This window comes from Onychostoma macrolepis, chromosome 14, assembly GCF_012432095.1.
Source record: "Onychostoma macrolepis isolate SWU-2019 chromosome 14, ASM1243209v1, whole genome shotgun sequence".
Taxonomy (NCBI): domain Eukaryota; kingdom Metazoa; phylum Chordata; class Actinopteri; order Cypriniformes; family Cyprinidae; genus Onychostoma; species Onychostoma macrolepis.
In genome coordinates, this window is record NC_081168.1 from 21,826,411 (window position 1) to 21,846,945 (window position 20,535).

General features: G+C 33.3%; 1 protein-coding gene across 1 annotated transcript in view; it reads left to right on the plus strand.

Annotated features, from left to right (window-relative positions):
• The window catches only part of snx25 (sorting nexin 25), a 62,743-nt gene that overhangs the window by 21,021 nt on the left and 21,187 nt on the right, over window positions 1-20,535 (plus strand). The window contains exons 5-8 of the mRNA XM_058797946.1: window positions 1,193-1,379; window positions 13,234-13,304; window positions 16,680-16,870; window positions 18,428-18,559. Of these exons, the coding sequence (XP_058653929.1) occupies window positions 1,193-1,379; window positions 13,234-13,304; window positions 16,680-16,870; window positions 18,428-18,559 (581 nt within the window). The remainder of the gene's footprint in view (window positions 1-1,192; window positions 1,380-13,233; window positions 13,305-16,679; window positions 16,871-18,427; window positions 18,560-20,535) is intronic.

Consider the following 20,535-nt stretch of genomic DNA (forward strand, 5'->3'; position numbering starts at 1 on the left):
GATGATAACTTCAAACTCTTTGCAATTTTTTTCTGAGAAACTCCTTTCTGATATTGCGCCACTATTTTTCGCCGCAGCATTTGGGGAATTGGTGATCTTCTTCCCATCTTGACTTCTGAGAGACACTGCCACTCTGAGAGGCTCTTTTTATACCCAATCATGTTGCCAATTGACCTAATAAGTTGCAAATTGGTCCTCCAGCTGTTCCTTATATGTACATTTAACTTTTCCGGCCTCTTATTGCTACCTGTCCCAACTTTTTTGGAATGTGTAGCTCTCATGAAATCCAAAATGAGCCAATATTTGGCATGACATTTCAAAATCAACATTTGATATGTTATCTATATTCTATTGTGAATAAAATATAAGTTTATGAGATTTGTAAATGATTGCATTCCTTTTTTATTCACAATTTGTACAGTGTCCCAACTTTTTTGTTATCGGGTTTGTATGTTCATGTAATGCTGTCGCTCTAATTGAGATCTTTTGTGTTTGTAAAATAATCAAAAATATTAGTTTTTCACTGTTTTTACATAATCAAATGCATGCTCTTATATATAGATTTTGGAAGTATGATTTTTAATGAATCATTTGTTCATATAGTGCAACTGAACTGATTTTGATGATTCATCAGTTCATTTGAGGATATGTGCAGATGACTGCATTTTCACAAATCAGAATGATTCATGATTTTTTTAAATTATTTCCTTCATTTTATTGTTTGAAATTTTCATTTAAATATTTGTAAATATTTAATTTCATTTAACATTATCATTTCTTTTTTAGTTTTCTTTTTTAGGTGAAATGTTTAGATGCACTGTTTTTAAATTGTAATTAATTTATAATTTATTTATTTTTTAGTTGTTGTCTGAATATGTTCATATAATGCTATCACCCTAATTGAGATATTTTGCTTTTATAAAACAATTAATTAATAATATAATTGGATATATATATATTTAGAAAGTGTGTGCAGCTACTTAACTAACTTAACTTAATATGTAGCTACAGTAATTACCTTTTTAAAAGTGTTGCTTGACTGTAGTTCAATTATGAGTAGCTTGTCATTTGTGAAGCATGGAAGGCAATATAATTATGCTGCCTACCCTTTGGAACAGTCCTCATGTTGAGGTTTCAGCTCACTGGGTTTAACACAAAGCCATTAACATGTGTTCTCTCTTTCTCTTTGTAGTGTTAAAGCCGTTGGTGGACGCGTTGAGCGATCCAGACTACATTAACCGCATGCTGCTAGCTCAGTTAGAGCACCGAGAGCAGGTGAATGAGCATCATAAGAAAGCGTACACATATGCGCCGTCCTATGAGGAGTTCATCAAACTCATCAGCAGCAGCTCTGACATACAGTTCCTCAAACAGCTCAGGTATGAAAACACGCAGCGGCCCATCAGTGCCATATCATTCTGCATTCATTTAGTGGTGCTTTCTGTTATTGCTTACATGTTGGCTTAAGGATTTGTAGGACCCAATGAAATCTGTGCATATATATATAAATATAAATATAAATATAAATTCTTGAAATATATTTGAAAATATAGCCTATTCAATATAGCCTATTCAAAAAAACAGTGCGACACGTAACATAGCCTATATATGCTGAGACAATAAGTGTTTAAAGTTGATTCTGCTGGTATAAGGAAACCGTTGACGTGATCGCGCCGAGCGCACACACACACACACACACACACACACACACACAAAACACATCAGTTCCAGCATTGCTAAATTGACAGCACAGTTGGTACTTTATCAAAATAAAATACAGTGAACCAAACATCAGCGTGCCCGCCTCTGTGTCACCGTTGGAACGCGACTAAAGTACAAAGCCTATCATTTACATAATAAATAATAGTTTCGCATTCAAATACGTTACATCGCAAACATGGAAATATTATGGAATATTTGGATTTGTGCCGAATGAGAGAGGTAGGATACACGAGCACAAAGCTCCATTTCGCAAACAGTTGAGTGCACAAGACTTTAAAGTATACTCCTTTGTCAGTGAGAGATACGTTCAGAATCAGCACATAGTCACTGCCTGGGGGCTTTGTTTTCAAGTGCACAACTCGGCATTCGCTGTTCTTATGCTGGTGGTTATCAAACAGCGTTGCATTACTGCAGGCACCCCCTTCTGGATTGGGGGTGAATTGCCTGTATTAGTTGTAAGGCCTCATGCACCGAACCGAGACGCCCGTACCGTGATACATGTATCGTTCCACCCCTAATATATATGTATGAGTGTGTGTGTATATTTTTAAATCAAAATTAGATGAATGCATATTTGTTATTTTATAGGGGTGCGCCGATCCGATATTAAGTATCGGTATCACTCCGATATTGGCATTTTCTGCCGGATCGGGTATCGGTCAGATGAGACCGATCCAAATCTGATATTGTGCGTATACTGTGTTATTGTTAAGCCCCACAAAAGCCACAAATGTATTATAAAACACCACGTTTTCGTGCACTATATTTCAAGTGTTCTGAAGTATTCTATGATTTACATAGTTTAATATGAGGTACAGAATAAGTCAAGTTCACGTAGTAGACTCTTCTCTCCGCTGTGGCTGTCTGTCATCCTCTATTCAGCGCTCAAACTGCGTGTTGCATTTGGTTACGAGTCAAGACGATGAAACTCTGCAAGATTATTAAACGTTCCTAATATTATACTTGATCTGTAAATAAAGATAAATGGTTTTGCATAAAATAACTTTATCTTGCAGGACTTCATCTTCGTGCTGTTTTCAAAATCGTGTTGGTGTCTATTAGATCACAACACTGGACTAGAGAGCACTATGTTTTTAACGAGCACAGTAACTGAAATTTAAAACTGTTAAAAGGCTCGCTACGCATTAAAATCTCTTCACTTTGTGGTTTCCTATGCACTGTGCGCTGTGACTCCGTCTTGCTTCAAGCGCATCATTCTGCTCACGGGATGCGCATAAGCGCTTTGTGCCGCTCTGTGTTTGGAGCCTTTCGTATCATAATACTTTTGCACAATGAAAGATTATTAATCTTTCTTGTTCGTCTTATCTATCATATGTTTCTGCCTCATTACTGTGCTATACATTTAAAGGAAATGTCTTTTAATTTTACAGTATATATATATATTTATATATAAATATATTACTTGTTTTTTACAACAATACAAAGAGCAATGTATATCATTTTACATGATCATTTTAGATTTAGTCCTACACTTATTCACTTTTATTTGTTCTCCACTAAATGTTTTTTTTCCCCCACTAATTTTAGATTTTATAAAACTGTGCACTCATGATTTTTCTAGTGTAATGTTTGCTACTGAATTATCCACTAACCTAGTTTATAATAGCATTTTTGTCACGGATTATAATTATAAATGCATTAATTTGTTGTTTTTCTTTACCATAAAGTTGTCTATATTTATGATCACATATAAGTCATGATCAGGTCAACACACATTGAGGTATAAAAATTCAACACTGATTAAAAAAAAAACTGCCCAGGTATCGGATCGATATCGGTATCAGCAGATACTCAGGAAAAAGTGGTATCGAGCCACCCCTATTATTTTAGTATCATTGAGGTGCTATTATAGTTTTTATTAATATTTGAGTCAGTAATTATTTTTTTATTTTGTGTTTTCATTTTAATTGTAGTTGATGCTTTATGTGTGTGTGTGTGTGTGTATATATATATATATATATATATATATATATATGTATATGTATATGTGTGTGTGTGTGTGTTTTATTCATTTTTACATTTTTAATTGACAAAATAAAACTAAATTAAATTGCCTTAGATAGTAGCTGGGGAATAAAAACATTTATTTGAATGTTTATTGTATTTTACAAGTAACGTGAGTTACGTAATCAGATTACTTTTTTCAAGTTACTAGTAAAGTAACACATTACTTTTTAATTTACAAGAAAATATCTAAGTTACTTTTTAAAAAAGTAAATTTAAAATTAAATTAAAACAGTGAAACGTGTACACACACACACACACACATATAGTATGCATGAAAATGTATATTTTTCAATTAAAGACAGTTTATAGATTTAATATGGGCTGCTTTTGGTGCTTGACACCTTTTTATTGGTCATTTTGTGTTTCAAGAATAAGGTCCAAGGTTAAGAATTATGCTATTAGTTACTTAAACATAAAATATTTTTCTCTATTTAACAACATTACAATAGTGAAAGACTGGATGCTGGACTCATGAAAAATAATCACGTTGTTTGTATTCACCAAAATTGATTTACACTGACGGAATTGGCGTTAGTGCGAGCGGCGCTTGCTGTGACAGGTGTCGTGTCGGTGATCATTCTCAAGTGTCATGATCAGCACTGCTGCTGTTGTATCAGTCAGTGGTTAGATCAGCTTAGCAGTCAAAAAACGGGACAAGGGAAGTCACGTACGGGACAAATCAATTAGGCCCAAAATACGGGATGTCCCAGCTAATACGGGACGGTTGGCAACCCTACTGCTTACTGATTGGGAAGTTCACCTGGTCATCCTCAGTTGCTCGTGATTTCATTTTCCCTCATTTATTTGGGTACCTTGGTTTGTTTCCTTCACATCCCTCGAGGAAATGCGATGAGTATCTGTATTTTTGTGCTTCAATATGAGACACTTTACCTGATTATTGACTAAAGTCTGTCATGAACGTTCTTTCTTTTGCAAATTACTGGACTTGATTAGATTTGAAATTGATACCATGTTTGGGGAATTATTCTTTATAAATAACTGTTGCCTCTATCAGTGTGTATATTAAGGAGAGCTCGTGGTTAGATCTTTATTTTTGTTTAAGAAAAGTAGTGCAAGCTAATCAACAGAATATTTTTTCTTCGCTGCTGTATAGTTCTGGTTCAGCAGCTATGTTAGGATATTTGTGTTTATATGTGTTTTCTCTTCTTTTGATTATCTGTTTTTCTGAAAGATACATCTTAACATCTCAAATCTGTGGTGATATTGGATTGATCTGGTTGGTGTTAATTTGCTATGAGGGTATTCTATGTGATAAATTGGATATCATAGATTTATACATGATTAAACCTTTGAAATTTGTGACATTTAATATAAAGGGTCTGCATAGCCCCATTAAAAGAAGTAGTTATTGCAGAAATAGAAGCAGAAATAGTTTTCTTGCAGGAAACACATTTAACAGACTCTGAGCATAAAAAAATTAAAAAGGGAATGGGTTGGTCAGGTGTTTGCATCCTCGTTTAATTCTAAGTCAAGGGGAACCGCTATCCTGATAAATAAAAATATCCCTTTCACAGTTACAAAGTCGATACTCGATCCTTCAGGACGATATGTAATGATACAAGGGCATATGTATTCTGAACAGTGGACGATGCTGAATATATATGCTCCAAATATTGATGATCATTTGTTTATGCAAAATGTTTTCCTCCAAATAGCTCAATCATCAGGCTTACTGTTGGTTGGTGGAGATTAAAATTTTTGTCTAGACAACGTACTTGATAGATCTTCAACTAAACCAGTGCCTCTTTCTAAAGCTGCTAAATCCACCACTGCCTTTATGAAAGATTTAAACCTTACTGATGTTTGGAGGCAGAAACATCCACAAGCTAGAGGGTACTCTTTTTATTCACATCCTCATGACACACATACTTGTATAGATGATTTCTTGTTATCCACCCAATTTCTGTATCGTGTGCTGGATATTGAATATCTCCCACGTTTATTGAGTGACCATTCTCCCTTGGTAATGTCATTGTCTATCCCAGAGAAAACAAGAGGGACTTACAGCTGGAGACTAAATCGCATCTTTCTTAAACAATCTGAATTCCGCAAATTTATAAGAGAACAAATTGATATTTTTACTTCTACTAATAAATCTTCTTGTACTAACAGTTTTATATTATGGGACACTTTAAAAGCTTATCTTAGGGGACAATGTATTTCATATACTAATAGGCTAAGAAAAAAAAAATCTGAATTGAATAAGCTAGAATCTGAAATTTCAACACTGGAAAAATAAGGAATTACTTAATAATAAAAAATTGGAGTATAATAAAATGAATACTTACCAGGCAGAGAGGGCTATTATTAGTTCTAAACAGCATTATTATGAACTTGGCGAGAAAGCGCATAAAGTTTTTCCTGGCAATTAAAACGAGACAAACAAAAAGAAACGATAGATGCTATGAATACAGGTAATGAAGAAACATACAATCCTACAGAGATTAATGATGCATTTAAGCAGTACTATACTGAGTTATATACTTCTCAGACAGGTACAGACCATTCACAAATGAATGCTTTCTTGTCCTCAGTTCATCTGCCGTGTCTTTCAGAGGAAGATAGGATTAGTTTGGATCTAGAAGATGGCTTTCCATCTGAATTTTATAAAGAATTTAAAGATTTGCTTGTGCCGTATTTGATGGAAGTGCTTGAACAATCTAGGGCAGTCTTTCTTCAATGCAATAATTCCAGTTATTTATAAGAAAGGTAAGGATCCGTTAAAATGTGCCTCTTACAGGCCAGTTTCACTCCTTAATGTGGATTATAAATTAGTTACCAAAATGATAGCCAAGAGTCAAGAGATTAGAAACTTGTATCCCATTGCTGATTAACCCAGATCAGACTGGTTTTGTAATTGAGAGATTATCTTCAAACAATCTGTGGAGATTTTTAACATTAGCCATATAGCTAAAGAAAAACATATACCGGAGTGGCTGTTTCTCTCGATGCTGAAAAGGCTTTTGATCGGGTCGAATGGCCATACCTATTTGAGGTATTGAAAACATTTGGATTTGGAGCAGCATATATTGACCTAATTCAATCACTTTATAAATCCCCTAAGGAAAAAATTGTTACAAATGGAATTATTTCTGCCTTATTCCCTTTGTAAAGAGGATGTAGACAAGGATGCCCCCTAAGCCCAGCTCTCTTTGCCCTTGCTATCGAACCTCTAGCTGAGGCCATCAGATCCAATCCTAATATAAAAGGCTTTGAAATTGGCCCCGAAGCTCATAAAACATCATTGTTTGCTAATGATATTCTGCTATTTCTCACTAATCCCAAAGAGTCTTTATTTAGTTTACAGAATATGTTACAATTATGTAGCACCTTCTCTGGATATAAAGTTAACATCGACAAAAGTGAAATTTTACTATTGTTAGGGTTTGACTGTACTGCACTGGATGGTTTTTCTTTTAAGTGCTTACCCAGTGGTATTACATATTTGGGTATACAAGTAGATTGTAATTTTAAGAATCTCGATGAACTTAATTTGGCCAGTCTCTTAGAAAAAGTGGGTAGAGATTTAACTAATTGGATGGATCTACCCCTCTCATTACTTGGTAGAATAAATGCAGTTAAAATGAATATTTTGCCCAAATTTTTATACGTGTTTCAATCTCTTCTGATTTCCATCTCTAAATCTTTTTTCACTACTCTTAATGGATTGATTAGGTCATTTATTTGGCACCGTAAAACTCAGAGGGTCAGCCTTGATAAATTGGCTTTAGATTACAACCAAGGAGGGCTGAGGCTTCCCAATTTTAAAATGTATTATTGGGCAGCCCAATCCAGTTATTTGGCCCAGATGTTTGCCAGTACCCCTTTTCTCTCCTGGCTTAATATGGAAAAATTTGAGATAAAAGAAGAATGTCCTACCAATATATTGTATACATGGATGATATCCTACTGATCAAAAGAAAAACCAGTAATCCAATGATTATTCATTCAGTTCAAACTTGGAATAAGCTGCGGTCACTGCTGGGACAGGCTTTCTTTCTCCTAAAACGCCTTTATGGGGAAACCGAATGCTCCCAATGTGTCATCAAAACTAAACTTTTAGGATTTGGTTCGAAAAGGGAATTACACATTTGGAGCATTGCTTTGATGATGGCATTTTGATGTCATTTGAACAGTCAAACAAAAAATATAATTTGAGTAATAAATAATTTTTTAGTTATCTGCAATTACGAGATTGTTTAAGGGTCAAATGAAAAAGTTATCCCAAGATACCTGATTTCACAGGTATTGAGCAAATCTGTTATTCTGATAAACCACTGTATAAAACAATCTCTAGAATCTATGAAGCTCTGATCTCAAGTCGACCTTTAGATGATGCAGACAAATCCAAAAGTTGGTGGGAGCAGGATTTGGGGATAAGAATAGATGGGGACCTATGGGGGTCAATTATGTAATGATGGGGCCATTTCAACCTTGAATTCCAGATATAGATTAATTCAGTTTAATTTTTTACACCAACTGTATTACACTCCATCCAGATTGCATAAATTTAATAACAGTATTTCACCCCTTTGCTTCAGATGTGGTATAGAAGGAACATTTTTACATTCAACCTGGTTGTGTCCGAAAGTGATGGTGTTTTGGGTGCAAGTATGTAACATTATATCACAAATTCATAGAAGTAATTTTCCAGTGGACCCAGAGGTGCGTTTACTAGGTCATTTTACCAATTCCAACCTCCGACATGACTGAAATGACTGACTGAAATGTTGTTAATAATAGCTAAGAAATGTATGGCACTAAAATGGAAAGCAGACATTGAGGTCCCGATTGGATTGTGGCTGTCGGAGGTGTGCAGCGGAGTACCGTTAGAAAAGATTACATATTCTATGAGGGGCAGGAGTGAATTATTTTATAAAATCTGGAACCCCTTTGTGAATTATATAAAAACAGTACCACGTCATTTGATTTGATAAGAGCTGATTGTTAAACTGTCATATTTTATTTATTAAATATGTTACACTTGTGATTATTTATATTGTATCTCTCTCCATGTTTTTTTTAAATTTTATTTATAATTTAACTTATTTTTATTTATTATTTCTCCTTTGTTTGTCTGTTGTTTGTTGTTATGTTTGGGGGGAAAAAAAGCAAAATAAAATAAAATAAAAAACCCAAAAACAATCAACCCTTGCTCATATTTAAAAAGTAACGCGAAAGTAACGCGAAAGTAACGTAACACACTACTTTCCATAAAAAGTAACTAACGTACTTAGTTACTTTTTTTAGGGAATAACGCAATACTGTAATGCATTACTTTTAAAAGTAACTTTCCCCAACACTGACTACAACACATTTAACTTTAACAATAAACCTTTTAAAAAGTGATAAAATGAAATATGAATGATTCCTTTCATTTTTTGTCTAAGAGAGTGCCGCACAACAGAGGTTTACAGTTTAAATTAAAACATGAATGTAAAAGTGCACAGTAAATTCCATTTTATGACAGAATTTCGCAATTTTGTCCACATTTTCTGCTTTGTGGAAATCATAGGGCTCTAGAGTTGAACACACCCTGCACATTAATTACTATATACTGTTTTTTTTAAAAGTTAAAAAATAGTTTATTTTTTAAAAGTAGATTGTAAGCTGTTCATACCAACAGTATGTGAACATGCCTGTAATATTGGTCTGGCTTTGCGGTCAGCTTTTTTGACAGTGATTTATTAGGTTATTGATTAATGTCATTGTGTTTATTTATATCTTGAGTTGGAGTCCGGGCAGATGACTCACTAAATCTGTCTGGATTTTGGCCATTTCACCACATCCAAACCGATTTATTGCAGTACAACAATAGTTCTGTTGGAAAGCAATTTCTGTTTCTTTCATTCAGACAAATCACTCTTTAAATAGGTGAACTGGAAGTCGGCACTGTCATTTGTTGTTGCTTTTCAGCTTGCGGTATCAGGTCGTATCGGAGGGGACATTTGTCAGTTGAGGTTTGTTCCGCCGAGTTCAGCTCTGGATGAATTGTCTGCGAGTCGTGAGACAGTGACATTTAAAGGCTTGGAGAAACTTCTCAGCCGTATTGATCTGCAGGCGTAAAGGATGGAGATGGATCGGAAGACGACAGGCAGGAACAGACAGACTGAAATTAAAGCATTGTGATTATAGTGTGTTTTCTTGACGGGCGTCATAAAGATAGACCTTTTAATCTCGTCAGGGTTTGCTTGTAGAGCTTTTTAGTAGTCATTGCAATGACGACTGCTTTTCAAAAGCTGTAGCTAAGCTTGCAATTTGCAATGGTAAGAAAGTTCTTTGAAACCTCCATAGGATATAAGGCTTGGAGGAAAAATCCATCTGCCGATTGTTCAATTCCAATATGGGAAAAATGTTATACTCTCAGTGTCTGTCTATATCTGTGATTATATATAGAAAAATAAATTATACACACACACATATACATATACAGACAGACATTGTTTTTTTTGTTTTTTTTCAAAATAAGTATTTTATGCTTACTGTTTATTTGATCAAAAGCACAGTAATATTATACAAGCTCATAACAAGTAATATTGTTAAATATTATTACAGTTTAAATAACTGTTTTCTATTCAAATATATTAAAATTTTTTAAAGGGTCATGTGAGACTGAAATTCAGCTTTGCATCACTGGAATAAATACTATTTTAATATATATTTAAACAGTTATTTTAAATTGTAAAAATATTTTACAATATTACTATTTTTACTGTATTTGTGTAAATAATTTAATTTAGGAAATAGTTTTCTGATTATTTTTTTAACACGATTAAATAAAGCCACTGGATTTTTAATTTGTTTAGAAAAATATTCTAATTCTAGAATATAATAGCACATTGTTAGTATCAAGTCATTATTTACATATGTTAATGTAAACCTGTTTTGAAGAATGACCCTAAATAGCTTAAGCCGCTTGTGGAAATCTTTCTGAATGACTCTGTGATGTGGTAGTATTATTAAAACAGATGATATCTGTACTGTCACCTTTAACAGCCAGGACCTGGTAGTCTGTCAACTCTACAATTTACCTGAGACCTTTGTTTCCATGACAACTATAAGCCTCTTGGGCTTTTCTTCAGTCGCATTGACACTTTAAGTCTAAAAATTGAACATCTCATCAGCCAAAGAGGGTGTTTTTGTCAATGGGCTCCTATTTGACATGCACAAAGGGTTAAACAGTCTTTGTTTGAAAGCTGAAAGGAAAAAGGATGTTTGTTGTGTCGAGGATATTCAGCATCTATAATTTGACCATCTCATTTCACACCAGGAATAAACCTGAGTTCAGGTAATGAGATTGTTGCTAGGTGACACAGTTAAACACACAGGTTTCTGACCTCGCCAGAGACTGTAAAAAAAACAGTTTGAGTTGTGTTTGATTTCGTTTTGAGGAAGCAGAGAAAGATTAGAGCTCTAAAAGAAGCTTTTTGCAAATTGAATTAGTGTAAAAGCCATGGATGGACAATAGGATGGGTAAACATGATGCTGCTTTCAAATGTTTCCTGTTTAAATGTTTGAGAGTTGAAATTGTGATAGAAAGTGATTTTGATAAGGATAAAATGAACAACTGGACAGTATTTAGTTCTCTTTTCACGTTCCAGTAAAGTTTTTTTTTTTTTAGCCCTAGTACATCTAAATGAACAGAAAATGATCTGCTTCAGGTTTGTATTTGATGTTTATATCTGTATTTTATGATTCTTATGCTTTTAATGGGATTGATGATACATTTAAAGGGATAGTTCACCCAAAAATGGAAATTCTGCCATTAATTACTCAACCACATCTCGCTCCAAACCCGTCAGACCTTCGTTCATCTTCAGAACACAATTTGAGATATTTGTGATGAAATCCGAAAGCTTTCTGATGCTGCATAGACAACAACACAACTACCACGTTCAAGATCCAGAAAGGTAGTAAGGACATTGTTAAAATAGTCCATGTGACATTAGTGGTTCAACAGTAATCTTATGAAGCTATGAGAGTACTTTTTTGGCACCAAAAAATAAAAATAATGACTTTATTCAACAATTTCTTCTCTCCTGCGCCAGACTTTGATGCATGATGGCAGCATGACATTTGCCCAAATTTCCATAAATATCACAAACTGTCTCATGTTGTTACATGTCATTTTTGAAGGTCAGCCTCCATATCGTCTTATAATACTCTCATTTTCCACCAGCTACTTGTGGCAATGTTCTCAAATTACTTGTATTTGACTTTCATGAAGCAATTTCATTCAGCCTCTCTCTCTCAATCTCGTCCTCTCTCATCAGGGCCTGTGAGAGCAGAACGTGTGTAATAAATATTCAGCATTCCTTTATATCGAAAGGATCCATTTCATTAATTTTGAGTGAATATTGTTCCTCAGAGGAATTTCTTAATGAAACATTAGTAGCCTTGAAATCTTAATGCTCTCATTCTTCAATAGCTTAGACGTGTTAGTGGAAGCGATTTTACACCACAGACAGTCTGAATTTAAAGGAAAATGTCCTTGCCTGTAGGTCAACGTCTGAAGGATCATTTTTAACCAACTGAATTGTTGCAGCCTTACATTTAGTTAATTAAAGATTTCTTTATTTAAAGTACACAGTATGGGTACAAACTAAATTGAAAACTAAATAGTTCATCAGTTTACGTTGACTCGATCTTACTTGATTTTAACAGCTTATAACTAGACTAGGACCTTGCAAATGTATTATTCATATACCATTATAGTGTTTATAAGCATTTCCTAAATTTACAGCTTTGGATGGAAACCTGGCTATTGTTAGGTCATGTTAGTTAATGCATTCTAACTAAAACAAACTTATCGTAAATTGTTAGCAGCTTGTTTATTTCAATTAGTTGCCAAGGCATGCTTTTTCAATTTTATAGTTTTCATCTAATATTTATATATTTCAGCTTTATTCCAGTAACCAAAAACAGATTTTAATAGTTTTAGTTTTAGATAACAATAACAACACTGGATAAATGCATGTCATTTCACAAAAAAAAAAGAAAAGAAGCATGAATATAATCAGTTTAAATAATTGTGTTGTACGTTTATGGTACTGTTTTATGGTGTCACCATATGAAAACAAATTCCGGTTTTACCAATTTTAATTTTCCAGTCAAACATCACTATCGCTCACACTTATGGTTAATGTTTAATCACTATTGCTCACGACTTTTGAATTGAACCAACCAAAAAATAAACACCTAAGAAATGTTAATTTGAAGGTATTGGAAACATTTACAGTATTTATGTATGTATGTATGTATTTAAATAAAACAAATAATAATAATAATATTTAAAATTGCATAGCAACATGCTAGAAGCCTTTAAGAACACACTAGCAATTATATAGCAATAAAGCAATGCTCTAGCAACCATTTGCAATGCTTTTTTTTTTGCATGTTTAAATGGCACTCAGGCTTTCTTGTAATGTAAATGTAATGTCCATATACTGTACTTCATTGCAGGTATCAGATAGTTGTGGAGATCATTCAGGCGACCACCATCAGCAGCATCCCACAGCTGAAGAGACAGAAAGGTAGGATGACCTTCGAACACATCGGCCAATCATATCTCCTTACTTAGGAATACAAACTCTGAGTTGCTGCTTTCCCCCCCTTTTTTTTCATTTGACTCTAATGATCAAGTTTTCAGGGAAACTCGATTTGTGTGCTCCATTTTCATTTTGCTGTTTTGTAATGTCTTGTAATGGTCAGAAGAGCTTTGTGATGGATGGTCTAAGAGAGAAAAAAAATCTGTCAGCAGTCGAGCCTGGGTATTACGCCAAATTGAAGATGTTATCTTGGCACGACAACACATGCTGTACGCCACCTTATTTGCTCTGCTCTTTCATGAGCTATTATGAAACTGTTCTCCTCTTCCTGAAAAGAGCTTCTGTAGTCTCTGTGTCTAGCCGCATGCCGCTCGTTGATTGGCAGACGAGTAATTACACTGAAGCTGGTGCGGGGTGTGCTCGAGTAACTCTGCTTTCAGACAGTGGGCTGTAGTAGCCAGACATGTACTGTGTAGCCATAAAACACATCAGCTGATACTTACAGAAATCACACTCTCCAATCACTTTAAATGTGTTTTGGTATTTGGTCGAACTCAGACTGCTGGAAGGGAAATTGGAAAAGGTGTTTTCTGAAAACAACACCTAAGGAAAAATTGACCAGTTTCTTCTGAATGATTAATTTTTGCCACTTTTCTGCAAAATAAGTCAATTTAAGAGTCTGTTTTTAATAAAAGATCAGTGAAAGGTGCTTTAACTTTTTTTAAAAGTTTGTTTGACCACCCCAGGAACCAAAGTAAATATTTTTCCCTTAAAAAAGATTGCTTTGTTTATTCTCCAGAATGGGCAGCCGACTTGCAGTTTTAGTCTCTTTAAGTGTTAGCTAGTTTGCCACCAAATGTTAGTTTAAAGGTATTGATAAACTGCTTGCTTATTTATTTATTTATTTATTTATTTAATTTAATTTTTTGTATTTGTGTTTTGTTTGTTCGTTAATTAATTTTTAATTTTTTAATTCATTTCTATTAATTTATTTATTTATTTCCTACAATGTTATGGAATGGTCCATTGTGTTTACTAAGAAAGAAGTTTTAATTTATTTTATTTTATTCTTTTATCTTATTTAATGGAATTTTCCATTGTGTTTACTAACTAAGTTGTTTGTTTGTTTGTTTATTTTATTCTTTTCCTTTATCTTATGGAATGTTCCATTGTGTTTACTAAGGAAGAAGTTTTAATTTGATTTATTTAATTTTATTTCATTCTTTTATCTTATTTAATGGAATGTTCCATTGCGTTTACTAAGGGTAAAATAATAAATTAAATAAATAAATAAATTTTATTTATTTATGGTGGGACAGGCTATAATTAAAAATAATTTAATGGTTTTTAGTAGTATCAATAGTTTTTATAACACTAAAAAACATTTAAAAAAGCATAAAAAACTAAGTTTTATGCCATTTTTTAAATATGTTTAAACCACATCAATAGAACAGCCAATCAGAGAGTTTAAACAGATAAATATGTTCACAAATATACGACTAACAAAATGTATCTGGATATGAATGAGGAGGTTTTCTTTGACGAAACGAGAAAGCTTACTGCTGAACATCTTCGATTAGAGATGAAGTTAATTAATTGTGCCTTCATTTCAGTGCTGGATTAATTAAAGCTCATTTTATTCACACGGTGGGAAGCATGTTTGTTAGTTAGAATGTTAGTTCTTGCAGAGAGTCAGGAAGGGGCTGTTTATTTGTCATCATGTTTTCCGTCTCCTGCTGCCCTGTAATGGGCAAATCAATAAATCTTCCCGCTGGTCCAGCACAATGACACTGGCTATTAAAGGAAGGAGAGCAGGGAGTGCTTGTGTAAAAGTCTCTCCCCTCCTCCCTGGTTTCCAGCGGCAGACGGAGCATGCTGTGAGATGGACGCTGGTTGGCGGTGATTGCTCATATTTCCAGACTCATTGTGAGCTCTGTGAATGCCACAGGTAGCCACTTTACAGAAGCCCATGGAAAGTCAACAACTTTTGCCTGTCTATGAAAAGGACCTAGTAGTACTAATATACTGCATATATATAATAGGGAATTATTTAGTGGTGTCGTTTGTGTTGTGCATTATTTTTAGTACTAAATTATTTTATCATTGTAAAACTGATGTAAATATCTTTTATATTGTTTGCTTTAAAATTCAGTGAAAAGTGAATTGGTTGCATATCATGTAATGAGCTGTCCAGTGAGATATATATACATATGAAGAGGTCATTTGCAAAAGCAGATAACTCAGTTTTTAAGAATTTTCAAAAACCATGTTTTTTCATTGTCCATTCCAGTTAATCCCAATCAAACTGCAGTTGGGTTATTTTGATTAGGCAAAAAATAACTAAACAATTACAGCTAACTAACACAATAAAACACAATAAAAACATGATAACATAATAAAAAACATGATTTTTGAAAATTAAAAAAACGTATCTGTTTTTGCAAATAAACTCTTCATATGTGTATATACGTGTGTGTGTGCGTGTGTGTGTGTATAATATTCATTGGCATTTGGATCAAAGAAAGCATTTGGCAAATAGGGTTTGCAAGTTTTGCAACCCTATTTTCAAAATTTGAGAAATGTGGTAATAATCTGAAACACTGATTTAACAATAAACATTAAATAAACATAAAAATTAAGTTATTAAACTCATATGTTATAAAATTAAATACAATTATTTTCTTTCTGTTCTTCATTGTTTTAGTGTGCAGACCTTTTTGCATTTTTTGACACTAAAATTAATAATTAAAAAGGCAGTGTTTGCCTAAATTAAGCGGTTTTTAAATGTTTAAATTTATTTTTTAACATTAGAATTAAATTATTTTAAATACAAGCTTTTTATTTTACATGTTTAATGTACACGTTTTAAATTAATTATTTGGTTATTAATTTATTTATTTCTTTGATTGTTTATTCGTAATCTAATTTTTCTGTTTATTTTATTCATTTAAAATTTTTGTGTTTTATTTATTTGTTATTTTAATAATTTTACATTTTTATTGTGTTTTATTTATCTGTTTGTTCATTTAGTTTTTTGCTTTACATTTTTTACTATTTATTTTTTCAATGGGAGTTTCTCCCCTTTGAAATCAGGAATGAGTTTAGAAAAGTGCATGTTTAAACAAGTTCAACAATGTGTCAAAACTCATTTCAGTTTGTTTGTGTACTTGCTTGATGTCTAGCAAGAGATCTTGTTGATCTCTGTGTGAAAGTGACACAGATAAAGCAAAAGGAAATGAAACACACCGTGAGCCATTCACATCATATCAGCTCCAGTCATCAGAGCTAGTTTCTCTCAGTTATCTATTACAGTTGATTCCCATGAGATTGCACATCTGAGTTCCCTCTCTCTCTCTGCAGACAGTAAAGGGAAAGAGGCCGCCGCGCTGAAGGCCGACCTGTTACGTGCCAGAAACATGAAGCGTTACATTAACCAGCTCACAGTGGCAAAGAAGCAGTGCGAGAAGCGGATCCGGCTCCTCGGGGGTCCGAACTATGAGCAGCAGGAGGACGGAGCCCAGGATGAAGGGGACGGTCCACAGAGTCAACGGGTACAGGAAGAAATTACAGTCACAGAAACACCATATCTAAGCCAATATGAAATCAAAATGATTTAATTATTTTCTGCATCCTGTAGCTGACATAATGAAATGCCGAGTATGTGATTTAAGAGCTCTTAAAATGATCAATTTTGATGTTTTTTTTCTTTTTGTTTATGCCATTTTAAGATATTTAAAAAAATTATGACGTTTTACATAAATTTTTTTTTTTCTGTGATCAGTGTAGAAGCATGTTATGACAGGAAGCCCCTATTCTATCTGAATTCAGTCATATGATATGCTGTTGTTGTCCCAGTAGCTCTAGGCTGGCCCGTCCCACACAGATAGGCCTGTCTCTGAATGTCCCTAATGATCCGGGCGAGAGCAGCGCACTGATATGAGGCTGAATTGGGTTTCATACGCTAGCTTAGAAGAACACCGAAACCTCAGTGTGTAAAGCTTAAAACATCACTGCATATTGATGAACGGTAGCTGCTTCTTGGAAAAAAATCTTTTTTTGATACGAAGCTCCTTCTGCGAAAATGATTGTGGTTTTGACATCATGTCATAGCATTAGTCTATTAGCATTTACTAGTGTTTAGAATCGAGAACCGGTTTTATTCAGACTTACACCAGGGTTACTATAGTTAACCAGTAAATTAAAATTTTTTTTTAATAAATTTCATTGATTGAAATAAAAATAACTTTTTTTTGTTTAAAAAAACTTTTTTTATTTTATTTTAGTTAATATTTATGTCAGCTAGTTGCTAGAGCAATATTTCAAATTTTCATTTAGATTAACTTTATGTACTAAATAACTAAAAACTAAAATGAATAAAAACTTTTACTAAATTGCTAAGATTTTAACTAAAATTAAAATAAAAAAGTGTAAAATTATGACAAAACCAACTAATTAATTAATAAAAAATACATTAAAAAACTAAATTGAATAAATACATTTTAATTAATTAAAATAATTTTTCAAAAATTCTAAAAATACCAATTAAACGTTTGGGGTCAGTAAGCTATTTATTTTATTTATTTATTTTTTAAAAGAAATTAATATTTTTATTTAACAAATATGCATTAAATTGATCAAAAGTGAGTCAGTAAAGACATTTGCTAAATATAAAATATCTTTTGAACAAAGAATGCTGAAAAACCACAAAAATATGAAGCAGCAAAACAGCGTTGATGATACTAAAAAATGTTTGTTGAGCATCGAAGCTGCATATTAAGGTACTTTGGTGTGAATTTTGTCAGTGCAAGGAGGTTAGCCAACATTTACTATATATTTACTATACAGTGTTAAAGGTACAATAGCAAAAAATATTCTCAATTCTTAGGGTCAGAGACAAGCCTTGACTTACAAGAAAAAATATAAGATGCTCCAAAAGGGTAGAAACCCTTTAAAAGATGAGAATAAACATCCTTATCAGCTGGCGTCAGTGTTACTGATAAATTACCCAGTCTTCTTAAGATGAAACGCCACTTCCTCTGCAGCGTAAATTTTTCAAGTGCTTTTAATAATAACACAGTCTGCTTCATTTGTTTCTTGTCCTCTCACAGATACTTCAGTTTGAGGAGATCATGTCAAACTCAGTGTACCGGGAGCATTTCCGCGTCTACATGGAGCGTGTGGACAAGAGGGCTCTTATTAGCTTTTGGGAGCTGGTGGAGATGCTCAAGAGCGCCAACAAGGTCAGACACGCACTTCAGCAGAACATCAAGACCTTGAGCTGGAGATCTGACAGCATATGAGTGAAAGAGCCGCTGTCATTAGTCCTATTCAGACAATAATTGTTTCTCATGTGGACACCTGTAAAAATACTTTGCATGGTCATTTATTGGAGGTGGAGGAGCGAGTTCTGTGACATTACAGTACAAACCTGAAAACACACCGCTCAAGTGGACAGTCACATGATTGTCAATATCAAAAAATATTGATTCCTCCATTTTAATCTATTCTTACCTTGTTAAACCCATATCGATTCTTCAGTCCCAAGAATTTATCTATGTTGTTTTCAGTTGATGCATGAGCAAAACATTATTTTTAGCGCTCCTCCTTTCCAATAAATCATAAGATGTTTTGTTACTTTTCATATGAAACAAAGTCTCTGCGTTCAAATTCTGTAAATTTTATTACCAAATTCAAACACCATTTTGGCACTCTTTAATGTTGCGAAATAAACATGAATAAACATCAGAAGGTGTTGAAAGATACAGTATAATTTACTGAAATGTATCATATATCATGTAATTGCTCAGTCCGAGTTGCAAGGACAGAAAGAATCCAATAAAACAGCTTGTAAAAATTATTTCAGTTATTTAATGTCTATAAACTCGATAGCTTAAAAAAAAAAAAAACAGATGTAAACAAAATATCTATTATGATTTGGACAATTAATACATCCATATTTAAATTAATAATAGAAAATATATTTATTTTATGCATTTATTTATTATTTGATTATATAAATATCCCATTAAAAAATAGAAAACTGACATTTTACAATGGTTTTCTGTCTTGCTTTTTATTTCGCAAAATGATAGAGAATGATATGAGAAATAAGTTAACTCAAATTTATTTATATTTACATGAGGTAAATATTTGACTCTAAAAATAATAATAATATCCCATTTAAAAAGTTTACATGATTTTGTTCTCTTTTTTTTATTTTTCTTCTTAACAGCTCACACTTCTTGTAATATTGAGATTAAGCATTATTTATATTATTCAGTAATAAAAATACATAAAATGTGTGCACATTACCGCAAAGTGACCACAATTACTGTTCAGTGCTTGGCAGTATTCAAAAAGGATTTATGAAATTACTTTTGCATTCTTTCTTATAAACTTAGAAATGTTGATTCTTACGGCAATTGAATGGCCACACAACCTGTTTGTCAAAAAACAGATATTTCTGAATTCTGACTGCAATAAAATTACTAACTAGCCCCTATAAATCTTAAAATAACCTTACATCCCCCATGAGAAAGAATTAGCATCTGAATAGGGCTGTAGTCAGGTCTGAAAAGTGGTTTTCCTGTAGCTCATGCCAATCTATGGGCACAATTGCAAATGTACTAATTGGTCATTTATCTGGCACTTTTATCCAGAAATTAACGTCAGACCACAGAAATGCTCATGGCTGAAAAATCTACCAACACTCCAGCATGTGACTCAGACAAATGTTTAATTGTTGCGGCCCATTATGTCCAGCTGTGTTAAATTAGCAATTACCGGTACTGCCATTTAGCCAGGAGTGCCAGAGCTGATTGCATAATTGAAAAAAAAATGTTTTGTGTTACTGAAAAGTTTAAGATGTCATAAATGTTGACAACTGATGAACTTTTCTGTGGAGTCTGGAATATTGTAGATTGTATAAAGAATAAAAACAGGGCTATTTATGAAGATATGCAGGTACTCTAGAATGCTGTCAGCTGATAAATGTTTGAGGAGGTACATTTGGTTCATTTCTGTGCAACAGCAGATTTGCAATAATCTGTTTAATGTTGATGTCATATCTTATTAACAGTTAGCATCTGTTCAGCATGAGACCAAACCAAAAGATTAAGATTGGCCATATGTTTTATAGCTTGTTGGTTCTGAATGTGAATCTGTCATTGAAATGCAGAATGTTGAAGACCAAAACCAGTAAAAGCACAATGCAGCA